The sequence below is a fragment of the Mastacembelus armatus genome, chromosome 13 (assembly GCF_900324485.2).
Source record: "Mastacembelus armatus chromosome 13, fMasArm1.2, whole genome shotgun sequence".
Lineage (NCBI taxonomy): Eukaryota > Metazoa > Chordata > Actinopteri > Synbranchiformes > Mastacembelidae > Mastacembelus > Mastacembelus armatus.
Window position 1 is genome coordinate 12,546,505 of NC_046645.1, and position 27,058 is coordinate 12,573,562.

The 27,058-nt window shown below is 41.0% G+C and overlaps 1 protein-coding gene and 2 pseudogenes across 1 annotated transcript; all 3 read right to left on the bottom strand.

The window, feature by feature from the left end:
- Positions 1-651: 651 nt before the first annotated feature.
- On the bottom strand, positions 652-4,343 carry LOC113135374 (histone H4 transcription factor-like; annotated as a pseudogene).
- Positions 4,344-9,344: 5,001 nt separating this feature from the next.
- LOC113135255 (histone H4 transcription factor-like) lies at positions 9,345-13,039 on the bottom strand (annotated as a pseudogene).
- A 7,210-nt stretch (positions 13,040-20,249) lies between these two features.
- On the bottom strand, positions 20,250-26,801 carry map6b (microtubule-associated protein 6b). The gene is made up of 3 exons (XM_026298460.1): positions 25,534-26,801; positions 23,759-23,972; positions 20,250-20,772 (listed from the first exon to the last, which is right to left on the bottom strand). Exons 1-3 carry the CDS (start codon positions 26,262-26,264, stop codon positions 20,563-20,565), a joined length of 1,155 nt encoding a protein of 384 aa, XP_026154245.1. The 5' UTR covers positions 26,265-26,801; the 3' UTR covers positions 20,250-20,562.
- Between the last annotated feature and the right edge of the window lie 257 nt (positions 26,802-27,058).

Here is a 27,058-nt window from a genome sequence, read left to right on the forward strand (position 1 = left end):
CCAGCTCTTTACGTGTTTCTTTTTCCCTGTTGATGTACATTTCTTTCAGGGTCTTCTGTTTGGTCAGTTGTTTTCTTGTGTCCTCCAACTCTTCGCCAAGGTGGATCCTCCAGTTTCTTTCTTTAGTGAACAGGTAATTAAGCCTCCCGATTTCCTGGTGAAGTGCATTGCACTCCATCCAGGTGACCTGATACCTATCAGGTACCGGTCCACAGGGTCTCCTGTTTTGGAGCCTAGGGTTGTAATTGGCCATTTTGTATCTGGTAGAATCAGATATTCTGGAACAGTGTAGGTTGTCTCTGAACAGATGCTGTCTGTAACAGTTACAGGTTGTAGTTTTCTCTTCACAGTTGTGTGTCACTTGCTGAACGGTTTGAAATGGATGACTGACAGAAAAGCTGCACTTTTACAAGGAGACCTGATGATGTCATATTTTCATTCTATTTGCTTTCATCTTTTTTTTTTTTTTAATGTTTACATTCAAAACCACACTCTGTCATTTATGCAGTAAAGTGGTTTACAGGCAATTGTTATTATTATTAAATTAATTTAATAATTAATTGTATCCATCCATTTTCTATAACCGCTTATTCCTTAACCAGAGTCACAGGGATCTGCTGGAGCCTATCCCAGCTCTCTTTGGGTGAAAGGCAGGGGTACACCCTGGACAGGTCACCAGTCCATCACAGGTGTTTTTCTTCATGAAATTAACTTAAAAAAAAAAAAAAAAGAAGAATTAAACAAACAAACAAAAAACATCCAAATTCTATACTGTCTTATATTTCATACACAATGAAACAAATGTATGTAACAAGCCAGACAAGTCTTTTAGAGGGGGCAGAGCTTAGACAGCTCACTGATATTCTTTTTTTTTTTTTTTTTACATCAATTAGTTACTCTGAAAGTGCTTGATGCACAACTGATGGATATTAAGCCTGGTTAATCTAAGTAATGGTAATGTTGCATTGACCTGCAGTCATGAAACCAGTTTACTCAGGGAAACCAGGTTACCAAGACACCACATGCACCTGCACTGTTGCAACCAGCTTACTCTTGCAGTAAGTGGATACATGCAACAGGCCAGTAATCAGATTTTGCACTATCCTTGGCCTTAACTTGGAAGCATACATACTTATTGTACTTGTAGTGATGAAATACACTCAGGAGTGAGTGTCTGTATGTCAGAGAGCTCATGACACAATCAGTAGAGGGCAGCTACACCCAATGATTCATTTTTGCAACGATACTGTCACAGTAATTCTAACACAGCCTGCAGTCTTTCTTGTGCACATGCAAGTGAAAAAAATATGGCACAAATATGGCATTTATACTTGGACATCCTCCCAACCTGTTGGAGAAGAAATTGTGTGAAGATGTAAATGACAGAGCATCATTTCAATGGTAAGAATGAAAAATAATCATGTGTAGAGGTAGAGAATGGCTTTACTGCCTGTTTTACACTCATGCTAACAAACCTCATGCACTCTCTTGAAATGGTGGCTCATGGTTTGGAAGGTCTGGCAAGAATAATCACAACCCTCCACTGTACAGTGATACACAGTGCCCTCGTTGTGAACCTCTGTGTGCTTTTGTAGATCTCGCTGGTTCTTAAATCTGTAAAAAAAATAAATCAATAAGCAATACTCTATACTATCAATATTTATCATTATTTAAATTACCTTTAATATCTTTGTTTTATAATCAAAAGTTACATTTTTTAAGCATATGAGTACTAAAACCAGAGTTATTGTGTTTAATGTGGGTCCAGTAGTTTTCTGACTGATGCAGATGTGAATAGATATGGCTGCTTGTTGTGGCTCTTTTGTTTGTATTAATTAGAACTTCTGTAACATATTTTAAAATTCCAGTTTCTAAAAAAACAGATCAATTTTAAAATATCCCAGAGACCCTTAAAAGCATGAAAATGACTCCTTTGTGCAGAATCAATTAGTTACAAAAAGGATTTTCTGTTGTCTGGTAATCCAATAAAAGGGTGAAGACATTAGCCTTCATAGAGTCTATTAAACTGTTGTCCATCTATTATCTCTCTTTAGCCTAATTTTCCTTCTATATAGGACTTAAGATAAGTTACTTTCATCAGGTAATAAATAATAACCTTATTAGTACAGCAGTTCAAAGATGCTCAAACTTGAAACCACTATGTTTCATGCCAAATGCATGAGAATAGAAGTGGTTGTACATGGGGTTTTACTGAATTCCTGATTTTGACAGTTGCTGACAAGTAAACATCCAATCAGCTTTTTTCAAAGGGCTACCTTTTGTCACAAAAGTCACATGGGAAGGGCCGCTCATCACAGTGACGGAACCTGATATGGATCTTCAGAGCTGCCAAAGTAGTGCAGGTCATGTCACAGAAGGGACACTTCACCTGATTCACTAGAGGCAAAGAAACAAGTAATAATGGGCTTTTTAAGGCAGAGTGCAGAGAGTTGCAGCAATATGGTCGAGACAGAAGTGATGAAGTGTTTATATTTTCCTATAGTTACAGGAGAACACCTGGATAAGACACAAAATTTCATCCTGTCACTGTCACAAAGTTCGAAGCTGTCGAACTAATTAAATGAATGAATTAAATGTGACCACTATACAATATTGAAATTACATAAAGTTATTACCATGCTGACGAACATGATCCCTCAAAAGCCTCTCACTGGAAAAAGCTTTGCCACAATGTTCACATACCAGTGACTCTGTTTGAATAAACATATACGTAGAGGTCAGCATGTATGCAACAGATTTAGCACTTCAACAGTCTAAAAACTTCACCTAAACCAAAGTGTCCCTCTCACCCACTGGCTCAGCCTGCCTGTGCAGGTGGTCAAACAGCTTTGTGTTGCTGGAGAACATGCTGCCACATGTAGGACACGCTACAAGTCTCTCCTGAGTGTGGCTCCGCATGTGTTCTCTCAGACGGTACCTGATTTTGAACAAGGCATCGCAGCCTGCACAGGAGATATGAAACACAGATCATGCCCTGCCACAACGGGAAAAGGTGCACATGTCAGGAAGGTCTGTTTAACTTTATCTGGCTAAGTCATACCTGCCCACTGGCAGAAGAGAACCTGCTGTTGCTGTGAGAGAGACTGTAGTTCAGCACTTTCAACGTGATTGTCCACATGTCGGTAGAACCACTCAGGATTGTTAAATGTACTCTGTATAAAGAAAAGTATTTACATTCTATGAAAAATTCAGTCACTGGATGACCAATGAAGAACTTAACTAAAAAAATAAAAAAAATAAAAAATACCTACATCGCAATGCTCCCACTGGCAAACATATCCGTCTGATCCTTCAGGAAACAGGTCGTTGCTGTGTAAGCCCAAGGTTGCAGCTGGGCAGGTCAGGACGGGACTTGAGCAGCTGTGACCCAACAAACTTGAGCTTACCGTGGTAGTTGCGAAAGTAAGCGTGGACCTCGAGCTCTGTAGGGCTACCCATGGACAGAAATTCACATCCATTCCAGAGACAAGCATACTCATCTAAACAAAGATAGGGAAGGAGTAATCACTGCAATGAAACAAGAAGAGCATCTGCAGAATCATCAGGGAGTCCAGTCATACTGCTGCTAAAAAACAGAACATAAGCCTAGTGAAAGTAAGATGAAATGCAGGGCTGCTGGATAGCATTGCATTAGTTTTAGCTACAGCAGGTGCACATAATTAATAGGCTGTCTCCCTGTGTTTGTCTCTTTACCTAGTGTCTGCCCACATGCTAATTTAGCCTGGTTGACTTACCTAGCTCCTCCAGGGCATCTTTATCTCCCAGGTAGTCCTTTAAGTGCAGGGACATATGATCGCTCAGCTCCTCCATGGCGTGGCCCCTGAAGCTGCATGAATCCCACTCACACGCCACCTCAAACTTGTCCAGCCTCTTGGTAGTCATCATGATGACAGCTGTGTGCTCAGCTGCTACACACCCGGGCCCCACCGCCTCAACACAAACAAACATAGCTGCTATTTTAACAAGCACACCATGAATAATAAGAGGACAATGGCAGCAGCTATGGAGCTACATCACAGCTAGTTAGAGCTCAGCTTCGTTACGCGTTTTTATTTCACTAGTTAAATAAACAACCAATACGGAGCTAAGTGTTGACTTTGTGTAGTTTAGTGTGTTGTGCCCTTTCCTAAACAGCAAACCATTCATTTCAGCCGAGTAAGAGAAGAACGCATTTATATTTTAGTGTGAGGTTTTTAACCAGAGACGAATTTTTTCCGACGCTTGAGACAGAAAGTTCATAAATGTTTCTTACGAGCAGCTCCTGTGTCTCAGATCCTTCCCTCCTCCGAATTGCTTCTGTTTATTTCCTCCCAGACCGGAACATGTTCTGACTTGTCTGTAATTCAAACTGACAACACCGCCCCCTGCTGGGCCGGAGCCGTATAACACGAGCTCGTCTTAGATCAGAAAAAGTCCGAACTATTTCTGAGTTTCGCTGAGAAAAACAAGAAGGCCACTTTTATTGTTATTATTATCATTATTATTATAATTATTATTATTATTATTAGTAGTAGTAGTAGTAGTAGTAGTATTTATTTATTTTATGTTTATTATCATCATCATCATTCTCATTATTATTATTATTGATTTATTACTATCATAGCCATCTGTCTAAATTATAAAAAAAACAAACTAATATAATATTGTCTTTTTTTCATTTAACTCTTTTATAAACAGTTTTTACTAACATACAGTGCTCAGCATAAATGAGTACACCCCCTTTAAAAAGTACTAATTTCAGTACTCAATGAACAAAAGAATCATTTCCAAACTTTTCACAAGGCTGAGTTTTATTGAACACTTATTTAACTCCATAACATGAAATTAAGGTTAATAATCTAACTTAGATCACAAAATCTTCAGTTTTACTCAAATTGGTTGAAGCAAAAATGAATACACCCCGCAACAAAAACTACTACATCTTGTATTTTGTATGAGCAGCATGATTTTTAAGGACAGCACCAAGTCTTCTAGGCATGGAATGAACAAGTTGGCGACATATTGCAACGTCTATCTTTTTCCATTCTTCAAGAATAACCTCTTTTTGAGCCTGGATGCTGGATGGAGAGTGATGCTCAACTTGTCTCTTCAGAATTCCCCACAGGTGTTCGATTGGGTTCAGATCAGGAGACATACTTGGCCATTCAATCACCTTCACCCTGTTCTTCTTCAGAAATGCAACAGTAGCTTTAGATGTGTGTTTTGGATCATTGTCATGTTGGAAAAGTGCACAACGACCAAGTGCACGGAGTGATGGCAGCATCTTCTACAGTACAGAGCAGTACATTGTTGGGTTCATGATACCATCAATGAAATGCAGCTCCCCAACACCAGCAGCACTCATGCAGCCCCACATAAGGACACTGCCACCCCCATGTTTCACTGTAGGCACCTTGCATTTTTCTTTGAAATCCTCACCTTTACGATGCCATACAGTTTTAAAACCATTAGTTCCAAAAACAGTGATCTTTGTCTCATCACTCCAGAGTATAGAGTCCCAGTAGTCTTCACCTTTTTCAGCATGGGCCCTAGCAAATTCTAGGCGTGCTTTTTTGTGCATGGGCTTTAGGAGAGGCTTCCTTCATGGACGATACCCATGCATGCCATTCCTCTGCAGTGTGCACCGTATGGTGTCACGGGAAACGGTCACTCCAGTTTGGCTTTCTACTGCTTTAGCTAACTGCAGTGAACTTGCATGGCGATTTTCTTCAACCCTTCTCATCAGAAGACGCTCCTGTCGAGATGTTAACTTCCGTGGACGGCCTGGACGTCTCTGTAAGATGGTTGCACTTCCATCTTTCTTAAATTTTTGGATCACTTTTGCTACAGTATTTTGACTGATATGTAAAGCTTTGCTGATCTTCTTGTAGCCCTCACCTTTTTTGTGTAAAGAAATGATTTCCTTTCTCAGATTTTGTGACATTTCTCTTCCATGGGGAGCCATTGCTGACAGTATGAAATGGGAAGGGCTTTTCTTTGTTAAGTAATGTCCTTTTATAGTCACCTCTCTGCTGGACACCTCTTGAATGAATGAATCATTAGACTCACCTGTGGTTGAATGCTTGTCAATTAGAATTTTGTAGTTTTAAGTGTGGCTTTTCTCCTAAGACTATAATTGGGCTCTACTCATTTTTGCAACATGGGCTTGAATGAATTTGTTAGGAAAATCACTTTTGTGTGTGTGCAAATTAACAAATCTTGTTTGCAATCAATGGCCCACATTTGTGGGAGTATTTTGTAGTATAGTATCTCATAGAAAATGTTGATTCTGAAAGGAAACTAAAGGTTTTCTGACAAATGTAGTGGGGTGTATTCATTTATGCTGAGCACTGTAAACCCAATAAACGTATTATTGTATTTATTATACCCATGGATGTGTAAATAGCTGAACATACTATTTTTCACTGCTGTATTTACTTGTAATTTGTATTCCCAATGCTGACCTCTGCACAATATAATCATGTAATGATTGATTGATATATTTTCATCAAAATAGAACCAATGAATCTGTGAATTTATAAATTAGACCAACTTTGGGTTACTGTGACCAAAACAGCCCAAAATCATTTTCCATGTCTATTTTTGGGCTATATTTATGGCCATAACTGATGATTATTATTTGTGATGTAGTCAAATCAAACAACTCATTCATGTTGTTCATATCTGTTTTTGACTCAGAGAGGCAAAGTCCTATGTTTGTCCACAGATTCTTTCAAACTCCACAACTACAAACTGGTAAGAAATTGAACAATTTCTGCAGGAAATAATTTGAGAGGTGTATGATCGACATTTAAAATCCATTAAATAAACCCTGATGAATGGACATTCACAGTTGCATCTGCAGTAGAGCTATGGGTAAGGTCACCAGTTAAACAAACATGCATGTATTTGGTGGGACGAAACCAGAGTACTTGGGTGAAACCCACACAGGCATGAAGAGAACATACCAACTTCACACAGACAGACAGGTTTTGCCAATTTGAATTTTTATTTAGAGTTAATAATTGGATTTTAAACATGCTTACTGTTGGGGCAATTTAGAGAAATTAAAAGTGTTTGGACTGTGGGAGGAAACCGGAGCACCCGGAGAAAACCCACGCAGACACGGGGAGAAGATGGAAACTCCACACAGGAAGATTGGGGTTTAAACCCAGAACCTTCTTCCTGTGAGGGGACAGTGCTATCCACTGCCCCACCCACCGTGCTGCCCTTAATTGAATTATTTTTTGAAGTAATTTGTTAATGGATTTATGTTTGTGATGCTGATGTTTAGGTTTTCACAGCATATTTTGGTTTGCCAAATTGTCTCAAGTCAAATTTCCACTGTGAAGAGTCATTTTCTGTTTTTCCACTTTTGTGGTTTCCTGATCCCCAGAAAGTGGCGGATTTGTTTCCAGAATGAACTTTTCTTTTTCATATCTGGGATGATCTCTGCAGAGACTTCAGTCTTCTCTGTGACTGCAGGATCAGAGAGGGGATTAGGGAGGGATTCCTCCTGACTGCACAGGTTGTCTTTGTGCTTCACCTCAGCCTCCTCCTCCTCCTCCTCCTCCTCCTCAGGCTTCTCCTCAGCCTCCTCCTCCTCCTCCTCCTCAGGCTTCTCCTCAGCCTCCTCCTCCTCCTCCTCCTCCTCCTCAGGCTTCACCTCAGCCGCCTCCTCCTCCTCCTCCTCCTCCTCAGGCTTCTCCTCAGCCTCCTCCTCCTCCTCCTCCTCCTCAGGCTTCTCCTCAGCCTCCTCCTCCTCCTCCTCCTCCTCAGGCTTCACCTCAGCCTCCTCCTCCTCCTCCTCAGGCTTCTCCTCAGCCTCCTCCTCCTCCTCAGGCTTCTCCTCAGCCTCCTCCTCCTCCTCCTCCTCAGGCTTCTCCTCAGCCTCCTCCTCCTCCTCCTCAGGCTTCTCCTCAGCCTCCTCCTCCTCAGCCTTCTCAGGCTTCTCCTCAGCCTCCTCCTCCTCAGCCTTCTCAGGCTTCTGGTCAGCCTTCTCAGGCTTCTGGTCAGCCTTCTCAGGCTTCTCGTCAGCCTTCTCAGGCTTCTCGTCAGCCTTCTCAGGCTTCTCGTCAGCCTTCTCAGGCTTCTCGTCAGCCTTCTCAGGCTTCTCGTCAGCCTTCTCAGGCTTGTCCTCAGCCTCCTCATTCTCCTCAGCCTTCTTCAGCTCATTAAAGAGTTTCTGGTTGAGTGATGTTTGAAGGTGGAGTCGAGTTTTCAGCTGCACCACCTTTCTCTGAAAGTGCCACACTTTCTGACTGTGGTTTTCCTGGAGGGTTTCGATCTCCTCTGCCATCTTTAGACGAAGGGTGTCCTGCTCAGCCTTCAAGGTGTTGATCAGGTGCAGGTCCTGTGTCTGCCTGTCAGCATGGGACTTGTGTGCCTCCTCAAGCTCCCGCTGAAGGTTGTCAGCCTGCTGCCTGGCTGTGAGAACATCAGTTTCATACCTCAGTTTGACCTCATGGTATGAAGCTCTGATCCTCTCCAGTTCTTCTTGGAGAACCTTGTTCTTCTCCTTCTCCACCTGGAGCTCAGCTTCAAACTTCTCTTGGCTGATGATATGTGCCACTTGCAGCTCCTCATAATCTTGCTGAAGCAGTTTCTTCTCCTTTCTCTTGATATTATTTCTCACTTGGGTGGCGATGTTTGAGGCGCTGAGGGCTTCTGCATCGCTGTATTTCTGCAGCCTCTCCAGCTCTTTACGTGTTTCTTTTTCCCTGTTGATGTACATTTCTTTCAGGGTCTTCTGTTTGGTCAGTTGTTTTCTTGTGTCCTCCAACTCTTCGCCAAGGTGGATCCTCCAGTTTCTTTCTTTAGTGAACAGGTAATTAAGCCTCCCGATTTCCTGGTGAAGTGCATTGCACTCCATCCAGGTGACCTGATACCTATCAGGTACCGGTCCACAGGGTCTCCTGTTTTGGAGCCTAGGGTTGTAATTGGCCATTTTGTATCTGGTAGAATCAGATATTCTGGAACAGTGTAGGTTGTCTCTGAACAGATGCTGTCTGTAACAGTTACAGGTTGTAGTTTTCTCTTCACAGTTGTGTGTCACTTGCTGAACGGTTTGAAATGGATGACTGACAGAAAAGCTGCACTTTTACAAGGAGACCTGATGATGTCATATTTTCATTCTATTTGCTTTCATCTTTTTTTTTTTTTAATGTTTACATTCAAAACCACACTCTGTCATTTATGCAGTAAAGTGGTTTACAGGCAATTGTTATTATTATTAAATTAATTTAATAATTAATTGTATCCATCCATTTTCTATAACCGCTTATTCCTTAACCAGAGTCACAGGGATCTGCTGGAGCCTATCCCAGCTCTCTTTGGGTGAAAGGCAGGGGTACACCCTGGACAGGTCACCAGTCCATCACAGGTGTTTTTCTTCATGAAATTAACTTAAAAAAAAAAAAAAAAGAAGAATTAAACAAACAAACAAAAAACATCCAAATTCTATACTGTCTTATATTTCATACACAATGAAACAAATGTATGTAACAAGCCAGACAAGTCTTTTAGAGGGGGCAGAGCTTAGACAGCTCACTGATATTCTTTTTTTTTTTTTTTTTACATCAATTAGTTACTCTGAAAGTGCTTGATGCACAACTGATGGATATTAAGCCTGGTTAATCTAAGTAATGGTAATGTTGCATTGACCTGCAGTCATGAAACCAGTTTACTCAGGGAAACCAGGTTACCAAGACACCACATGCACCTGCACTGTTGCAACCAGCTTACTCTTGCAGTAAGTGGATACATGCAACAGGCCAGTAATCAGATTTTGCACTATCCTTGGCCTTAACTTGGAAGCATACATACTTATTGTACTTGTAGTGATGAAATACACTCAGGAGTGAGTGTCTGTATGTCAGAGAGCTCATGACACAATCAGTAGAGGGCAGCTACACCCAATGATTCATTTTTTGCAACGATACTGTCACAGTAATTCTAACACAGCCTGCAGTCTTTCTTGTGCACATGCAAGTGAAAAAAATATGGCACAAATATGGCATTTATACTTGGACATCCTCCCAACCTGTTGGAGAAGAAATTGTGTGAAGATGTAAATGACAGAGCATCATTTCAATGGTAAGAATGAAAAATAATCATGTGTAGAGGTAGAGAATGGCTTTACTGCCTGTTTTACACTCATGCTAACAAACCTCATGCACTCTCTTGAAATGGTGGCTCATGGTTTGGAAGGTCTGGCAAGAATAATCACAACCCTCCACTGTACAGTGATACACAGTGCCCTCGTTGTGAACCTCTGTGTGCTTTTGTAGATCTCGCTGGTTCTTAAATCTGTAAAAAAAATAAATCAATAAGCAATACTCTATACTATCAATATTTATCATTATTTAAATTACCTTTAATATCTTTGTTTTATAATCAAAAGTTACATTTTTTAAGCATATGAGTACTAAAACCAGAGTTATTGTGTTTAATGTGGGTCCAGTAGTTTTCTGACTGATGCAGATGTGAATAGATATGGCTGCTTGTTGTGGCTCTTTTGTTTGTATTAATTAGAACTTCTGTAACATATTTTAAAATTCCAGTTTCTAAAAAAACAGATCAATTTTAAAATATCCCAGAGACCCTTAAAAGCATGAAAATGACTCCTTTGTGCAGAATCAATTAGTTACAAAAAGGATTTTCTGTTGTCTGGTAATCCAATAAAAGGGTGAAGACATTAGCCTTCATAGAGTCTATTAAACTGTTGTCCATCTATTATCTCTCTTTAGCCTAATTTTCCTTCTATATAGGACTTAAGATAAGTTACTTTCATCAGGTAATAAATAATAACCTTATTAGTACAGCAGTTCAAAGATGCTCAAACTTGAAACCACTATGTTTCATGCCAAATGCATGAGAATAGAAGTGGTTGTACATGGGGTTTTACTGAATTCCTGATTTTGACAGTTGCTGACAAGTAAACATCCAATCAGCTTTTTTCAAAGGGCTACCTTTTGTCACAAAAGTCACATGGGAAGGGCCGCTCATCACAGTGACAGAACCTGATATGGATCTTCAGAGCTGCCAAAGTAGTGCAGGTCATGTCACAGAAGGGACACTTCACCTGATTCACTAGAGGCAAAGAAACAAGTAATAATGGGCTTTTTAAGGCAGAGTGCAAAGAGTTGCAGCAATATGGTCGAGACAGAAGTGATGAAGTGTTTATATTTTCCTATAGTTACAGGAGAACACCTGGATAAGACACAAAATTTCATCCTGTCACTGTCACAAAGTTCGAAGCTGTCGAACTAATTAAATGAATGAATTAAATGTGACCACTATACAATATTGAAATTACATAAAGTTATTACCATGCTGACGAACATGATCCCTCAAAAGCCTCTCACTGGAAAAAGCTTTGCCACAATGTTCACATACCAGTGACTCTGTTTGAATAAACATATACGTAGAGGTCAGCATGTATGCAACAGATTTAGCACTTCAACAGTCTAAAAACTTCACCTAAACCAAAGTGTCCCTCTCACCCACTGGCTCAGCCTGCCTGTGCAGGTGGTCAAACAGCTTTGTGTTGCTGGAGAACATGCTGCCACATGTAGGACACGCTACAAGTCTCTCCTGAGTGTGGCTCCGCATGTGTTCTCTCAGACGGTACCTGATTTTGAAGAAGGCATCGCAGCCTGCACAGGAGATATGAAACACAGATCATGCCCTGCCACAACGGGAAAAGGTGCACATGTCAGGAAGGTCTGTTTAACTTTATCTGGCTAAGTCATACCTGCCCACTGGCAGAAGAGAGCCTGCTGTTGCTGTGAGAGAGACTGTAGTTCAGCACTTTCAACGTGATTGTCCACATGTCGGTAGAACCACTCAGGATTGTTAAATGTACTCTGTATAAAGAAAAGTATTTACATTCTATGAAAAATTCAGTCACTGGATGACCAATGAAGAACTTAACTAAAAAAATAAAAAAAATTAAAAATACCTACATCGCAATGCTCCCACTGGCAAACATATCCGTCTGATCCTTCAGGAAACAGGTCGCTGCTGTGTAAGCCCAAGGTTGCAGCTGGGCAGGTCAGGACGGGACTTGAGCAGCTGTGACCCAACAAACTTGAGCTTACCGTGGTAGTTGCGAAAGTAAGCGTGGACCTCGAGCTCTGTAGGGCTACCCATGGACAGAAATTCACATCCATTCCAGAGACAAGCATACTCATCTAAACAAAGATAGGGAAGGAGTAATCACTGCAATGAAACAAGAAGAGCATCTGCAGAATCATCAGGGAGTCCAGTCATACTGCTGCTAAAAAAACAGAACATAAGTCTAGTGAAAGTAAGATGAAATGCAGGGCTGCTGGATAGCATTGCATTAGTTTTAGCTACAGCAGGTGCACATAATTAATAGGCTGTCTCCCTGTGTTTGTCTCTTTACCTAGTGTCTGCCCACATGCTAATTTAGCCTGGTTGACTTACCTAGCTCCTCCAGGGCATCTTTATCTCCCAGGTAGTCCTTTAAGTGCAGGGACATATGATCGCTCAGCTCCTCCATGGCGTGGCCCCTGAAGCTGCATGAATCCCACTCACACGCCACCTCAAACTTGTCCAGCCTCTTGGTAGTCATCATGATGACAGCTGTGTGCTCAGCTGCTACACACCCGGGCCCCACCGCCTCAACACAAACAAACATAGCTGCTATTTTAACAAGCACACCATGAATAATAAGAGGACAATGGCAGCAGCTATGGAGCTACATCACAGCTAGTTAGAGCTCAGCTTCGTTACGCGTTTTTATTTCACTAGTTAAATCAACAACCAATACGGAGCTAAGTGTTGACTTTGTGTAGTTTAGTGTGTTGTGTCCTTTTTCTAAACAGCAAACCATTCATTTCAGCCGAGTAAGAGAAGAACGCATTTATATTTTAGTGTGAGGTTTTCAACCAGAGACGAATTTTTTCCGACACTTGAGACAGAAAGTTCATAAATGTTTCTTACGAGCAGCTCCTGTGTCTCAGATCCTTCCCTCCTCCGAATTGCTTCTGTTTATTTCCTCCCAGACCGGAACATGTTCTGACTTGTCTGTAATTCAAACTGACAACACCGCCCCCTGCTGGGCCGGAGCCGTATAACACGAGCTCGTCTTAGATCAGAAAAAGTCCGAACTATTTCTGAGTTTCGCTGAGAAAAACAAGAAGGCCACTTTTATTGTTATTATTATCATTATTATTATAATTATTATAATTATTATTATTATTAGTAGTAGTAGTGGTATTAGTAGTAGTAGTAGTAGAAGTAGTATTTATTTATTTTATGTTTATTATCATCATCATCATTCTCATTATTATTATTGATTTATTACTATCATAGCCATCTGTCTAAATTATAAAAAAACAAACTAGTATAATATTGTCTTTTTTTCATTTAACTCTTTTATAAACAGTTTTTACTAACATACAGTGCTCAGCATAAATGAGTACACCCCCTTTAAAAAGTACTAATTTCAGTACTCAATGAACAAAAGAATCATTTCCAAACTTTTCACAAGGCTGAGTTTTATTGAACACTTATTTAACTCCATAACATGAAATTAAGGTTAATAATCTAACTTAGATCACAAAATCTTCAGTTTTACTCAAATTGGTTGAAGCAAAAATGAATACACCCCGCAACAAAAACTACTACATCTTGTATTTTGTATGAGCAGCATGATTTTTAAGGACAGCACCAAGTCTTCTAGGCATGGAATGAACAAGTTGGCGACATATTGCAACGTCTATCTTTTTCCATTCTTCAAGAATAACCTCTTTTTGAGCCTGGATGCTGGATGGAGAGTGATGCTCAACTTGTCTCTTCAGAATTCCCCACAGGTGTTCGATTGGGTTCAGATCAGGAGACATACTTGGCCATTCAATCACCTTCACCCTGTTCTTCTTCAGAAATGCAACAGTAGCTTTAGATGTGTGTTTTGGATCATTGTCATGTTGGAAAAGTGCACAACGACCAAGTGCACGGAGTGATGGCAGCATCTTCTCCTACAGTACAGAGCAGTACATTGTTGGGTTCATGATACCATCAATGAAATGCAGCTCCCCAACACCAGCAGCACTCATGCAGCCCCACATAAGGACACTGCCACCCCCATGTTTCACTGTAGGCACCTTGCATTTTTCTTTGAAATCCTCACCTTTACGACGCCATACAGTTTTAAAACCATTAGTTCCAAAAACAGTGATCTTTGTCTCATCACTCCAGAGTATAGAGTCCCAGTAGTCGTCACCTTTTTCAGCATGGGCCCTAGCAAATTCTAGGCGTGCTTTTTTGTGCATGGGCTTTAGGAGAGGCTTCCTTCATGGACGATACCCATGCATGCCATTCCTCTGCAGTGTGCGCCGTATGGTGTCACGGGAAACGGTCACTCCAGTTTGGCTTTCTACTGCTTTAGCTAACTGCAGTGAACTTGCATGGCGATTTTCTTCAACCCTTCTCATCAGAAGACGCTCCTGTCGAGATGTTAACTTCCGTGGACGGCCTGGACGTCTCTGTAAGATGGTTGCACTTCCATCTTTCTTAAATTTTTGGATCACTTTTGCTACAGTATTTTGACTGATATGTAAAGCTTTGCTGATCTTCTTGTAGCCCTCACCTTTTTTGTGTAAAGAAATGATTTCCTTTCTCAGATTTTGTGACATTTCTCTTCCATGGGGAGCCATTGCTGACAGTATGAAATGGGAAGGGCTTTTCTTTGTTAAGTAATGTCCTTTTATAGTCACCTCTCTGCTGGACACCTCTTGAATGAATGAATGAATCATTAGACTCACCTGTGGTTGAATGCTTGTCAATTAGAATTTTGTAGTTTTAAGTGTGGCTTTTCTCCTAAGACTATAATTGGGCTGTACTCATTTTTGCAACATGGGCTTGAATGAATTTGTTAGGAAAATCACTTTTGTGTGTGTGCAAATTAACAAATCTTGTTTGCAATCAATGGCCCACATTTGTGGGAGTATTTTGTAGTATAGTATCTCATAGAAAATGTTGATTCTGAAAGGAAACTAAAGGTTTTCTGACAAATGTAGTGGGGTGTATTCATTTATGCTGAGCACTGTAAACCCAATAAACGTATTATTGTATTTATTATACCCATGGATGTGTAAATAGCTGAACATACTATTTTTCACTGCTGTATTTACTTGTAATTTGTATTCCCAATGCTGACCTCTGCACAATATAATCATGTAATGATTGATTGATATATTTTCATCAAAATAGAACCAATGAATCTGTGAATTTATAAATTAGACCAACTTTGGGTTACTGTGACCAAAACAGCCCAAAATCATTTTCCATGTCTATTTTTGGGCTATATTTATGGCCATAACTGATGATTATTATTTGTGATGTAGTTAAATCAAACAACTCATTCATGTTGTTCATATCTGTTTTTGACTCAGAGAGGCAAAGTCCTATGTTTGTCCACGGATTCTTTCAAACTCCACAACTACAAACTGGTAAGAAATTGAACAATTTCTGCAGGAAATAATTTGAGAGGTGTATGATCGACATTTAAAATCCATTAAATAAACCCTGATGAATGGACATTCACAGTTGCATCTGCAGTAGAGCTATGGGTAAGGTCACCAGTTAAACAAACATGCATGTATTTGGTGGGACGAAACCAGAGTACTTGGGTGAAACCCACACAGGCATGAAGAGAACATACCAACTTCACACAGACAGACAGGTTTTGCCAATTTGAATTTTTATTTAGAGTTAATAATTGGATTTTAAACATGCTTACTGTTGGGGCAATTTAGAGAAATTAAAAGTGTTTGGACTGTGGGAGGAAACCGGAGCACCCGGAGAAAACCCACGCAGACACGGGGAGAAGATGGAAACTCCACACAGGAAGATTGGGGTTTAAACCCAGAACCTTCTTCCTGTGAGGGGACAGTGCTATCCACTGCCCCACCCACCGTGCTGCCCTTAATTGAATTATTTTTTGAAGTAATTTGTTAATGGATTTATGTTTGTGATGCTGATGTTTAGGTTTTCATAGCATATTTTGGTTTGCCAAATTGTCTCAAGTCAAATTTCCACTGTGAAGAGTCATTTTCTGTTTTTCCACTTTTGTGGTTTCCTGATCCCCAGAAAGTGGCGGATTTGTTTCCAGAATGAACTTTTCTTTTTCATATCTGGGATGATCTCTGCAGAGACTTCAGTCTTCTCTGTGACTGCAGGATCAGAGAGGGGATTAGGGAGGGATTCCTCCTGACTGCACAGGTTGTCTTTGTGCTTCACCTCAGCCTCCTCCTCCTCCTCCTCCTCCTCCTCCTCCTCCTCCTCCTCAGGCTTCTCCTCAGCCTCCTCCTCCTCCTCCTCAGGCTTCTCCTCAGCCTCCTCCTCCTCCTCCTCAGGCTTCTCCTCAGCCTCCTCCTCCTCCTCCTCCTCAGGCTTCTCCTCAGCCTCCTCCTCCTCCTCCTCCTCAGGCTTCTCCTCAGCCTCCTCCTCCTCCTCCTCCTCCTCCTCCTCCTCCTCCTCCTCCTCCTCCTCCTCCTCCTCCTCCTCCTCCTCAGGCTTCTCCTCAGCCTCCTCCTCCTCCTCCTCAGGCTTCTCCTCAGCCTCCTCCTCCTCCTCCTCAGGCTTCTCCTCAGCCTCCTCCTCCTCAGCCTTCTCAGGCTTGTCCTCAGCCTTCTCAGGCTTGTCCTCAGCCTTCTCAGGCTTGTCCTCAGCCTTCTCAGGCTTGTCCTCAGCCTTCTCAGGCTTCTCGTCAGCCTTCTCAGGCTTGTCCTCAGCCTTCTCAGGCTTGTCCTCAGCCTTCTCAGGCTTGTCCTCAGCCTTCTCAGGCTTGTCCTCAGCCTTCTCAGGCTTGTCCTCAGCCTCCTCAGGCTTGTCCTCAGCCTCCTCATTCTCCTCAGCCTTCTTCAGCTCATTAAAGAGTTTCTGGTTGAGTGATGTTTGAAGGTGGAGTCGAGTTTTCAGCTGCACCACCTTTCTCTGAAAGTGCCACACTTTCTGACTGTGGTTTTCCTGGAGGGTTTCGATCTCCTCTGCCATCTTTAGACGAAGGGTGTCCTGCTCAGCCTTCAAGGTGTTGATCAGGTGCAGGTCCTGTGTCTGCCTGTCAGCATGGGACTTGTGTGCCTCCTCAAGCTCCTGCTGAAGGTTGTCAGCCTGCTGCCTGGCTGTGAGAACATCAGTTTCATACCCCAGTTTGACCTCATGGTATGAAGCTCTGATCCTCTCCAGTTCTTCTTGGAGAACCTTGTTCTTCTCCTTCTCCACCTGGAGCTCAGCTTCAAACTTCTCTTGGCTGATGATATGTGCCACTTGCAGCTCCTCATAATCTTGCTGAAGCAGTTTCTTCTCCTTTCTCTTGATATTATTTCTCACTTGGGTGGCGATGTTTGAGGCGCTGAGGGCTTCTGCATCGCTGTATTTCTGCAGCCTCTCCAGCTCTTTACGTGTTTCTTTTTCCCTGTTGATGTACATTTCTTTCAGGGTCTTCTGTTTGGTCAGTTGTTTTCTTGTGTCCTCCAACTCTTCGCCAAGGTGGATCCTCCAGTTTCTTTCTTTAGTGAACAGGTAATTAAGCCTCCCGATTTCCTGGTGAAGTGCATTGCACTCCATCCAGGTGACCTGATACCCATCAGGTACCGGTCCACAGGGTCTCCTGTTTTGGAGCCTAGGGTTGTAATTGGCCATTTTGTATCTGGTAGAATCAGATGTTCTGGAACAGTGTAGGTTGTCTCTGAACAGATGCTGTCTGTAACAGTTACAGGTTGTAGTTTTCTCTTCACAGTTGTGTGTCACTTGCTGAACGGTTTGAAATGGATGACTGACAGAAAAGCTGCACTTTTACAAGGAGACCTGATGATGTCATATTTTCATTCTATTTGCTTTCATCTTTTTTTTTTTTTTTAATGTTTACATTCAAAACCACACTCTGTCATTTATGCAGTAAAGTGGTTTACAGGCAATTGTTATTATTATTAAATTAATTTAATAATTAATTGTATCCATCCATTTTCTATAACCGCTTATTCCTTAACCAGAGTCACAGGGATCTGCTGGAGCCTATCCCAGCTCTCTTTGGGTGAAAGGCAGGGGTACACCCTGGACAGGTCACCAGTCCATCACAGGTGTTTTTCTTCATGAAATTAACTTAAAAAAAAAAAAAAGAAGAATTAAACAAACAAACAAAAAACATCCAAATTCTATACTGTCTTATATTTCATACACAATGAAACAAATGTATGTAACAAGCCAGACAAGTCTTTTAGAGGGGGCAGAGCTTAGACAGCTCACTGATATTCAATATTTCATGCTGCTCTGCAAACATACAGGTCCATAACAATTGAATTATTCATGCAGTTTTATGTCAGGATGACTGATTCACAGGGAAAATGACCACCAGCACCACAAATCCAGATAGCAAATGACCTGAAAAATGATGTTTCCATTTTCCATTTGCTCTTTGTTCCATTAAAGATGAGTCTCTGTTTTACGGCTACGCCATTTTGCATTTTCTTAATCTCTCAACTGTGAGGAAAACGCACAGATGACAACTCATATTAAGAAAAACATGGCATAAAATAAAAGCTTAAAAAGCATGCATCCCTTACATGTTGAGAATAATACCTTTTCACTATTTAGGTCAGCTTTGTATTCACTGCAATACCATTTGTGTCATGCCTCGATCTTTTTTCTATTTTTCTCTTCATACAACAATCAATTTTTTGTTTGATCGCACGTGTGAAAACAGAAAACTATTCAATTAAAGATACATTTAACAAACTCTAATACCCTAAAGCAAGTGATGAAACCCATCACAACACAGGATTCTATATCATCGTTGTTTTAATCAGAGTTCATTCAGAGCAAGCTGAGAGTACAAGCACAATATCACAACATTTCTGCAGCTGCATTTGTCACGTCACTCTGGTCTGACGCCACACACCGTCCAAACCAGACAGCATATATGGTGAAAGATATAGCACCAGGGTGTTGGAGTGCACAGCAGCACTTCAAGTGGTTGGGTAAGACTTGATGCGAACAGGCAGCAGGCTGTAGAGGTCAGACGCAAAAAAAACCTCTCTCACTCACACTTGTACTTCTATTTTTGTGAGAACACTCATTTATATAATGCACTCCTTAGCACCGTACAGTAACCTTAACCATCACAAATAGAAGTACACACACTCACAGAGAGACAGAGAGGGAGAGAGAGAGAGAGAGAGAGAGAGAGAGAGAGAGAAGCTAAAACTGGAAGCAGACTCACGGTGGCTAGTGCTCGACAGCCATCTCGGCTGCTATAGGTATCACGGTAGATGTTAGTGTTTACAGTTACAGTGTGAAAAGCTGTGATTACACTTTAATAAAAACAACTCACGTCACGCTCACAATTAACTCATTTTTGCATCTTCAAAAAGCAGCAGGTTTTTTGTTGTTTTTTTTTTTTTTTAGAGCTGCACTTCAAGTCCTGGCCCATTCTTTGTCCCTCAACACCCGGAGAGACTATAACATTCAGTGTGAAATTATTGAGTAAAACACAATTTCCAGGTCTATATGCGGATTTTTTTTTTTTCTTACTTAGCACAATCAGCATCACAGCATCAGAGGACAGGGTGGACTATGATGCCACCAAATTTTCAGTCAACATAAAAACTGCAGTGTTCCTAATAAATTAAAGGAGCTGTTCTCTATTTAAATGGCTAGAAATAAGTTTGTGGGTGAGACCATATTGCTGGTGTGGTTATTTTTATAGCCTTAACAGCCACTAGACTGATTTTACTTGCTATATGTACCTTTTGGTGTGATCAGAATCTATTTCTATGCATGCACTATATTTGGAAAAAGTCTTCTTTTCGTTTCTGGTTAAAATGGCTCAATTTACAAGCTAAAATATTAGTTTCACACAGTATAGTCTGCTAAAATGTTGCAACTCAACCAAAAATGGGGCCTTGCATGCGAGCTTTAGCAACTATATTACAGTTCATTTGGTTTCCAAGCAACCAAAGGTCTGAAACCAGATATCATCCAGAACAATGGAATGAAAACCAGGACCATACAGCGGAGGCACTACAACCAGGAAGCAAAACTGTAAAACCGATTTTGTATCTTCACAAAAATCTCATGTAAAACAATCTCAGAGAAAAAGTAACCCTTTAACATTTTATACAATCATTTTGATATTGATCTTAATTGTCGTTCATAAAGAAAAAATGCCGTCGTACACACCCAACACGCGTACAGATGGCTTTTTTTTTTTTTTTTTTTTTTTTTTTTTTTAAGTGTGACATCAAACAGAACTCACATAAATCATGTGCAAATTATGTACTCAATAATATAAAGCGGCTTTGCGCACAAAACACAGGCTTCCGCACACCTGCATACACACATTCACGCATACGGTTTACAGTGACATGGTTTGCATCATTCTGAAAGCTCAATATCAGTGCCCATTCAAAAGTGAGTGATATGTGACAAGACAGCAAAAACAACAGGTGAGGAAATAAACCAAAGAGATGAGATTCGCCAAATTCGTCAAGTAGCTTTTCATCACACACAGAAAAGTGCAGCACCGTCACTTTTTTACTGCTGTGCCTCAGCCAGTCTATTTCTGATCTCTTTGCTCTTCTTTGTGACAACTCCCTCTGGTTTGGGTTCTGGGGTGCTCAAGGATGGTTTCTTCTTGGCTGACTGGGAACTAGTGAGCTGCTTGTCTTTCGCTTTTTTCACCATCTTCCCCGTTGTTGTTGTTGGTGTCTTTTTTGGTTTGGTGCGAGACACTGGTTTGTCCACCTAAGAGAGAGAGTGTATTAAGTATTAAAGTTTAAACTCTGTTTATAAACCAATTAAAATTTTGACATTTTGGCTGGCTTTCTTACTGAAAGTCAATACCTCTCTCATATCTAAATATTTAAAATGAAGCTCAGCTTAGCATAAAGACTGTAATGGGAGAAACTGCTAGTCTATTTCCCCAAAGATTAAAAAGCAAAGTATTACAGGTGGTCAGAATATTTGTTGGCTGGGAGCAGTGACCTCCTTTCCAAGTCTTTGGACTAAGCTAAGATAATGCTGGATGTGGCTTTGTACTTAACAATAGATATGAGGGTGGTTTTGATCTTCTCATCGAACTCGTGGCAAGAAATCAAATAAGCACATTTCCCAAAATGTCAGACTATCCCTTTAAAGTCATTCTGTCAAGTCCTCTTCAGCATGCAATATACACCTTTTTTTCCTTCGACTTAAAATAATGACAGGCAAATAACACCATATGCCATAGGTAATATTTGCATAATGTGATTAGTGCAATGAAGGTAAATGAAAAAAAGCACAAAAAGTGTATTTGTGCCTTCATTTGGACAGATCAGTGGTTCGTGCAGCTTTTTTTAAAATCTACTTTTGAAAAAAAAAAAAAGAAAGTATAAAACAAACAGTACATGGTGTATATTAGTATATGACGTTAGTCTCACCTTTTACACTTGCATAACATTTAGCTATTATTAGTGGTGGCAAAACCTAGAGGCTTGACAAAGGCGCTTACAACTGGAGAATGACTGGTTCATCGTTCCATAGCGACTGGGAAAACGTGGGCCCTGGTGAAGCTCCCAACTGATCATGATTTATATAATAAATGATTTATATAGATGAGTTACAGCAAACACGTACTCAATTTTTGGCTGAATATATAAACCATGATTTTTTTTTTTAATTGTAAAAGATGGCACATGTTTGTCTGGCAGTATAAATGAATGACTATTTCTCACAATAAAAGGGAAGTGGTGCAAATTAAGCAGTGCATATGATATGGAAGATAATTTTTTGAAATTCTATTGTCAATGAGCACTGACACTGGGTGTGGTAATTGTGATATCCATGTCTGCAAAAGCCTTTAAAATCAAAGCACTCTGCACCATTGTGACCAGCCATCTTTGCATTAATTATTACCATTTATTACCATAATAATTACCATTTTACCTATATAGATGAATAATACTGATCTCAAAACTGGTCCTATGCAAAATATACATTAAAAGCCAAAATGTAACATCATCTGCAAACAAGTGTTACCAACGGCTGACACATTGTATGCACTCAAAATTCATGGTGAGTCAAATGTTTGCAGACATGGGAGAAACTAGTCCTTTTGCCAAGTTTAATTTGCACCACACACTGTCACCAAAACAGAACCATAAGCCACATCTGTTGAGATGTGTACTAAACAAAACAGCTTTTTAATCTTTCTGGCAATAAATTCTTTTATTTTGCTTTGATCCTGTTCTATGTTAGTAGTATATTGCTTTCTTTGTTTCTTCCATTCATTCATTCATCCATCCATCCATCCATCCATCCGCCCACCCTCCTGAATAAACCCAGGCTCAACCTATGAAACTATTAAGCTGCACAAAGATGGTGGGGTGGTGCAAGCTGAGCGGTGGGCAGACAGTGACAATGTGGCCAGTAATTCTGCGAAGATTGCATCTTGTAGCTGGGTGATACATGTGACTGCAGCTCATACTGGCCATGGTGCATACTGATAGTGTGCGTGTGTGTACAGTATGCACGTTTGCATCTGATCAATTTGAGGTCAGCCTCCAAGCCTTCTATAAGAAACAGAGAACACACCTGACTACAGAAGATTAAGAACAGAGCTGCTCTCAGTCTCTGAGAAGTCCTACAAGAATGAGAGAGGGAGTGGCCATATGAACACACCACTATAGACAATTTATTCACCAACTACTAACCAGATTTTGTCTTTAACTGTGGGTAACATGCACAAAGATTCCTATCTATGGTAAGAATGTTGGTAATGCTTTGTTTTATGTAATGATTATTTATTTCCAAATAATCTCTAAAAAGTTTTTTTTTTTTTTGGAAAGAGCCATATAATTTGGTACCGATTACATTTGAAGTAGAGTGAACAGCTGGTACACTTCTACCTATTTCTAAATGCTAAGCACAGACTTGAGGCTTTTATTTCACTGAAATCTGTCTCTAAACAAACATACAATTCAGCACAAATGAATAAATTAATAATAAAAACTGAATTGTGAATATATATTGCCAAGAGCAAAAAGAGGAGCAATTTCTCTTCTTTTTTTTTCTCTTTCTGGAAGTCAATAATAGTCAACTTAACTAAACTAATTCAAATACCGGTCTTCTTAACCTTTTCTCTATTTTTCTTGGAGCTAGCACCAAACCACATGGTTATTTCCAGGAAACTTTCCAGAAATTATTAGAAATCAACAGACATTTAAAATATAGTGTTAAAGAATATCTTCAAATAAAGACCTAGTTTTTAATATGGGATAAAGTCACATGCTGCTTTAATTCAAAGATGGGAATCTTAAAACTCACTGAATTGTATGTACAGTTTGCTGAATTATTCAGTTACTGTCCCTTTATTTAAAAAAAATACACAGGGTGGCTACCTTAACATTTTACTGGCTATCTTATTTGCACAATTAAATCAATAAAAATGTCTTTTTACTCATTTAAATATTTGAGGTATGAGCTATTTTAGCTGATCTATAAGTCTCATCACCAATCACCTGCCATTAGGCCAGGGAGGTGTGTAAAATAAAATTGAATTAGAGGTGGCAGAGGTTCCACAAAATACTAAACCTCAGATATAGCAGAGCTAATAAAGTTTTAGACATGACTGTAAGAAAGGCACTTAGTATACGTCATTGTGTGTCCCTAGATGTCATGAGACTGTAAAAGCTAGCAGTATTTCACAGACCTGCACTAATACCAGTGGATCTGCTTGCCCACATGCTCTCACCTTGGCAGCCTCCTTGCTGGGCTCGCTATACAGGCTGCGTATCCTCCTGCGCTCCAGAAGCTTGTTGTCAGCAGACTGAGCCTTCACCTGCTCCCCTTTGAAAGTGGCACTGTAGCTGGTCTCCAGACTGGTCTCCTCCACGGGGGGTTTATACTGAGATGGAGCTTTGATGGGCTTCACTGGCTTCACATCCTTGTATGCCTTAAACTCGGTCCTAAGAGCAATTGGGAAAGCAAAGCTAAAGATTTAAGAGCTTGAATCTGACATTTAAAGAAAATAAATCACTAAAAAACATACTATACTAATACTGTTAACTTGTCATACTAACAAATTAGCAAGTCTGATAATCAAAATTTCCAAATGTTAAATCACCAATAGACTTCACCATACGCAGCGATCTAAATGTGGTTTGATGCACACTATGATATTGGTGATGAGGGATTTTTATATTGCTCAAGTGATATAACGTCTCACTCTAATTACAGCTCAGTACGAGAAAGTGCAGAGCTCTGCTGGCATTTTATTGCTGAATACTTATCACAGGGTCATATTCACCTACTACTTCCTAGCCAGCAGTTATTTTTAGCCTTGATGTCAAAATTTGATCATTAGATTGACTTTCTAAGCTCAGTAAGACCAGAAAAGTCAGCATGTAATTTTTTTATTTTTATTTTATTTTTTACACATATCCACAGAGACAGGAGCTACACTGTTATAGTGATGGTGGATGCATCACTGAATGAGCCTGTTGGGTACAAGCCCAGGGGCCAAAGGGTCAGGATAATTTGCTGGTCTTCTACCTGCAAAATATCACACAAAGCGACACAAACTGACCGAAATGAGACACAAAGAGATGCACAATCCACACAAAAGAAAGCAGAGAGAGGAAATGACGACAAAGAGACGCAACCATTAAGGGACACAAACAACATGCTTGCATAGTTTGTAATCTTTTTTTTTGTCTCTTTCACTCCGTGTGTCTTACACCCATGTATAGGGGGTCTGTTGCATAAACTAAATCTAAGTCAGAACCAGAGGCCACTGAGGAACTTAAAGGTGTTCAAAAAGTGTGTTTTCTAAAAATTTTCCTGTTTATTCTTGTATAAATTTCTGCCCCTATTTATTAATTTAGCATCCATTAATTATTTAATCTGATTTATTCTTGCTCCACTGCTTGTAAAACACACTGTAAGCCATCTTTAAAAGGCCACACACTGTATTTACTGCTAGGGATCAGAAGTTATTACCTAGAAAGAAAACAACTAACTGAAGGCACTGGCTCAATATGTGTTAAATTCACAGCAGAACCGTGACGAAGCCAGCAGGCCTGGCCAGCCCTTGCCAGGATCAGGCCTTCCTGATTCAATTTGGAGGAAGCCTGCACAAAGCACACCATGGGAAGATACACCATTACGTTCAGAACATTTTCCTGGCTGTCCTCATTCATGGGCGTCAGCATTGATTTGGTAGTACTCTCAAAGAGGATACAGCAGGGGGGAAAAAAAAAAAAATCAATCAGGCAGCCTTCATCTGTGGCAGTTATCAGTTTGCTTTGGAATTCACTGGAGATTGTAACAAGAGCATACAAAAAGCAAATATCCTGTTTTATCACAGGACAGAGCAGCATGATGTATGACATGTTTTCAGAAAGGTGTAACACACATCTTTAGAAATAAGAGGGTTTTTTTTTTGTTATATGGGCACAGTTGAGTTTATTGCTGTGTGATGAGGATGCACTAAGAAAACATGTGTCACCTCACTGTCCTCACACTTACCTGTAGCTGCTGGAAGTCGACATGACCTCCTTGATCTGTCTGTTGAGAGCGTCTGCAGCTGCTCTGCCTCTCCTCTGCTCTGCGCTCACGTCTGCGGTCACGCGTCCCTCCGCTTTCTCACCTGCTTTTATATCGGCCGACTTTTCCCTCTTCACGCTCTTCTTCTCCTTGGACTCTTTCTCGTGGATTTTCTCTTCAATCTCGCTCTTCTCCACGCCGCTCTCGGCCTCGGCGGCCGCATGCTCCAGCTTACCGCTCCCTGCGCTCCGCTCCGCCGGTACACCGGAGGCGGGGCTGGGTTTGGGGATCCACGGGTGGTCGTGCTTCTTCGGTATAGGCCAGGCTTTGTAATCCTTCTGATATTGAGTTTCGTTATTGAAAGGCGCCGGCGACGGCTGGTACTCGTTCCTGGGTTTGCAGCTAGGCTCGGGGCGCACTCTCCACGCCTTGAAGTCTTGGCGCATGACGGACGCAGCAGAGCCATCTTTGCCCGCTGCGGCACCCGTCGCGGGCGGTGCCTTCGCAGCCTCCTGATCGCCGGCACAGGGCTGGGTTTCTATGGCAATGGCACCGGCGCTCTTCTGTTTCGGCTGCGGGTGATGGGGCAGATGCTGCACCTCGGCCACATCCGAGTATTTGGTGAAGACCAAAGGCACCGCGATGTCCGCTTTGTCCAGCTCGGTCCAAAAGCGGTTGATGCAGCAAGCACGCGTAATGCACGGCCATGCCATAATGACAAAAACAAAAACAAAAAAAGAGCCTTCTTAAACTGGAAACCAGACGCACAGAAAGCTAAACCAGGAATAAACGCGTAGATTAACGTCCTACTCACGACTCGGCAAGTCTTGCAAGTGCTCGGGCCCTCACCCCAGTCGCTAACCCTCAGTTTTTCGTCCAGTCAGGCTCCAGCTTTATGTAATTGTCTGGTGAGTGTATTTGGCTTGAGCCTTGCATAAACAAGAGCCCAGGCGTCTCCCTCTCTCTCTCTCCACCTGCAGGTTGTTTGTTCTGAGTGAAGTTTAAACAGACTTTGGGCTGGATGCAAAAGGGAGGATGAGGTGAGGGTGAGGGTGGGGGTGGGTGCACGTTGCTGCCTGGTTGCGCATCAAGAGACCCCACCCACATTTGTGGATCGCTCGGAGATGCCCCCGGATCTGCTACTGTGTGAACCATCACCTGAGATCGTCACCGTCAAGACTGGCGAGGAGGGCGGAGGCACAGTTAACCCCTGTGCTGCCATGTCACACGAGGCCTTGGTCTGCGGAAGCCCACCGCTGGTGCCATTAGGAGGAAATGGCCGATAATGTTGCATGAAATAAAAAAAAAAAAAAAAAAAAAAAAAAAAAAAACATTTCACTGTTTAGCTGCAAAACGTACTGCTTCTCCCTATAAATAAATAAATATATATATATATATATATATATATATATACACTCTTCAATATTTTAATGCCATTCTTGCTTTAAAAATTAAGCTTGCACCCAAATACTATATAACAAAAGGTCATGCTTTGCCATAGAGTTGA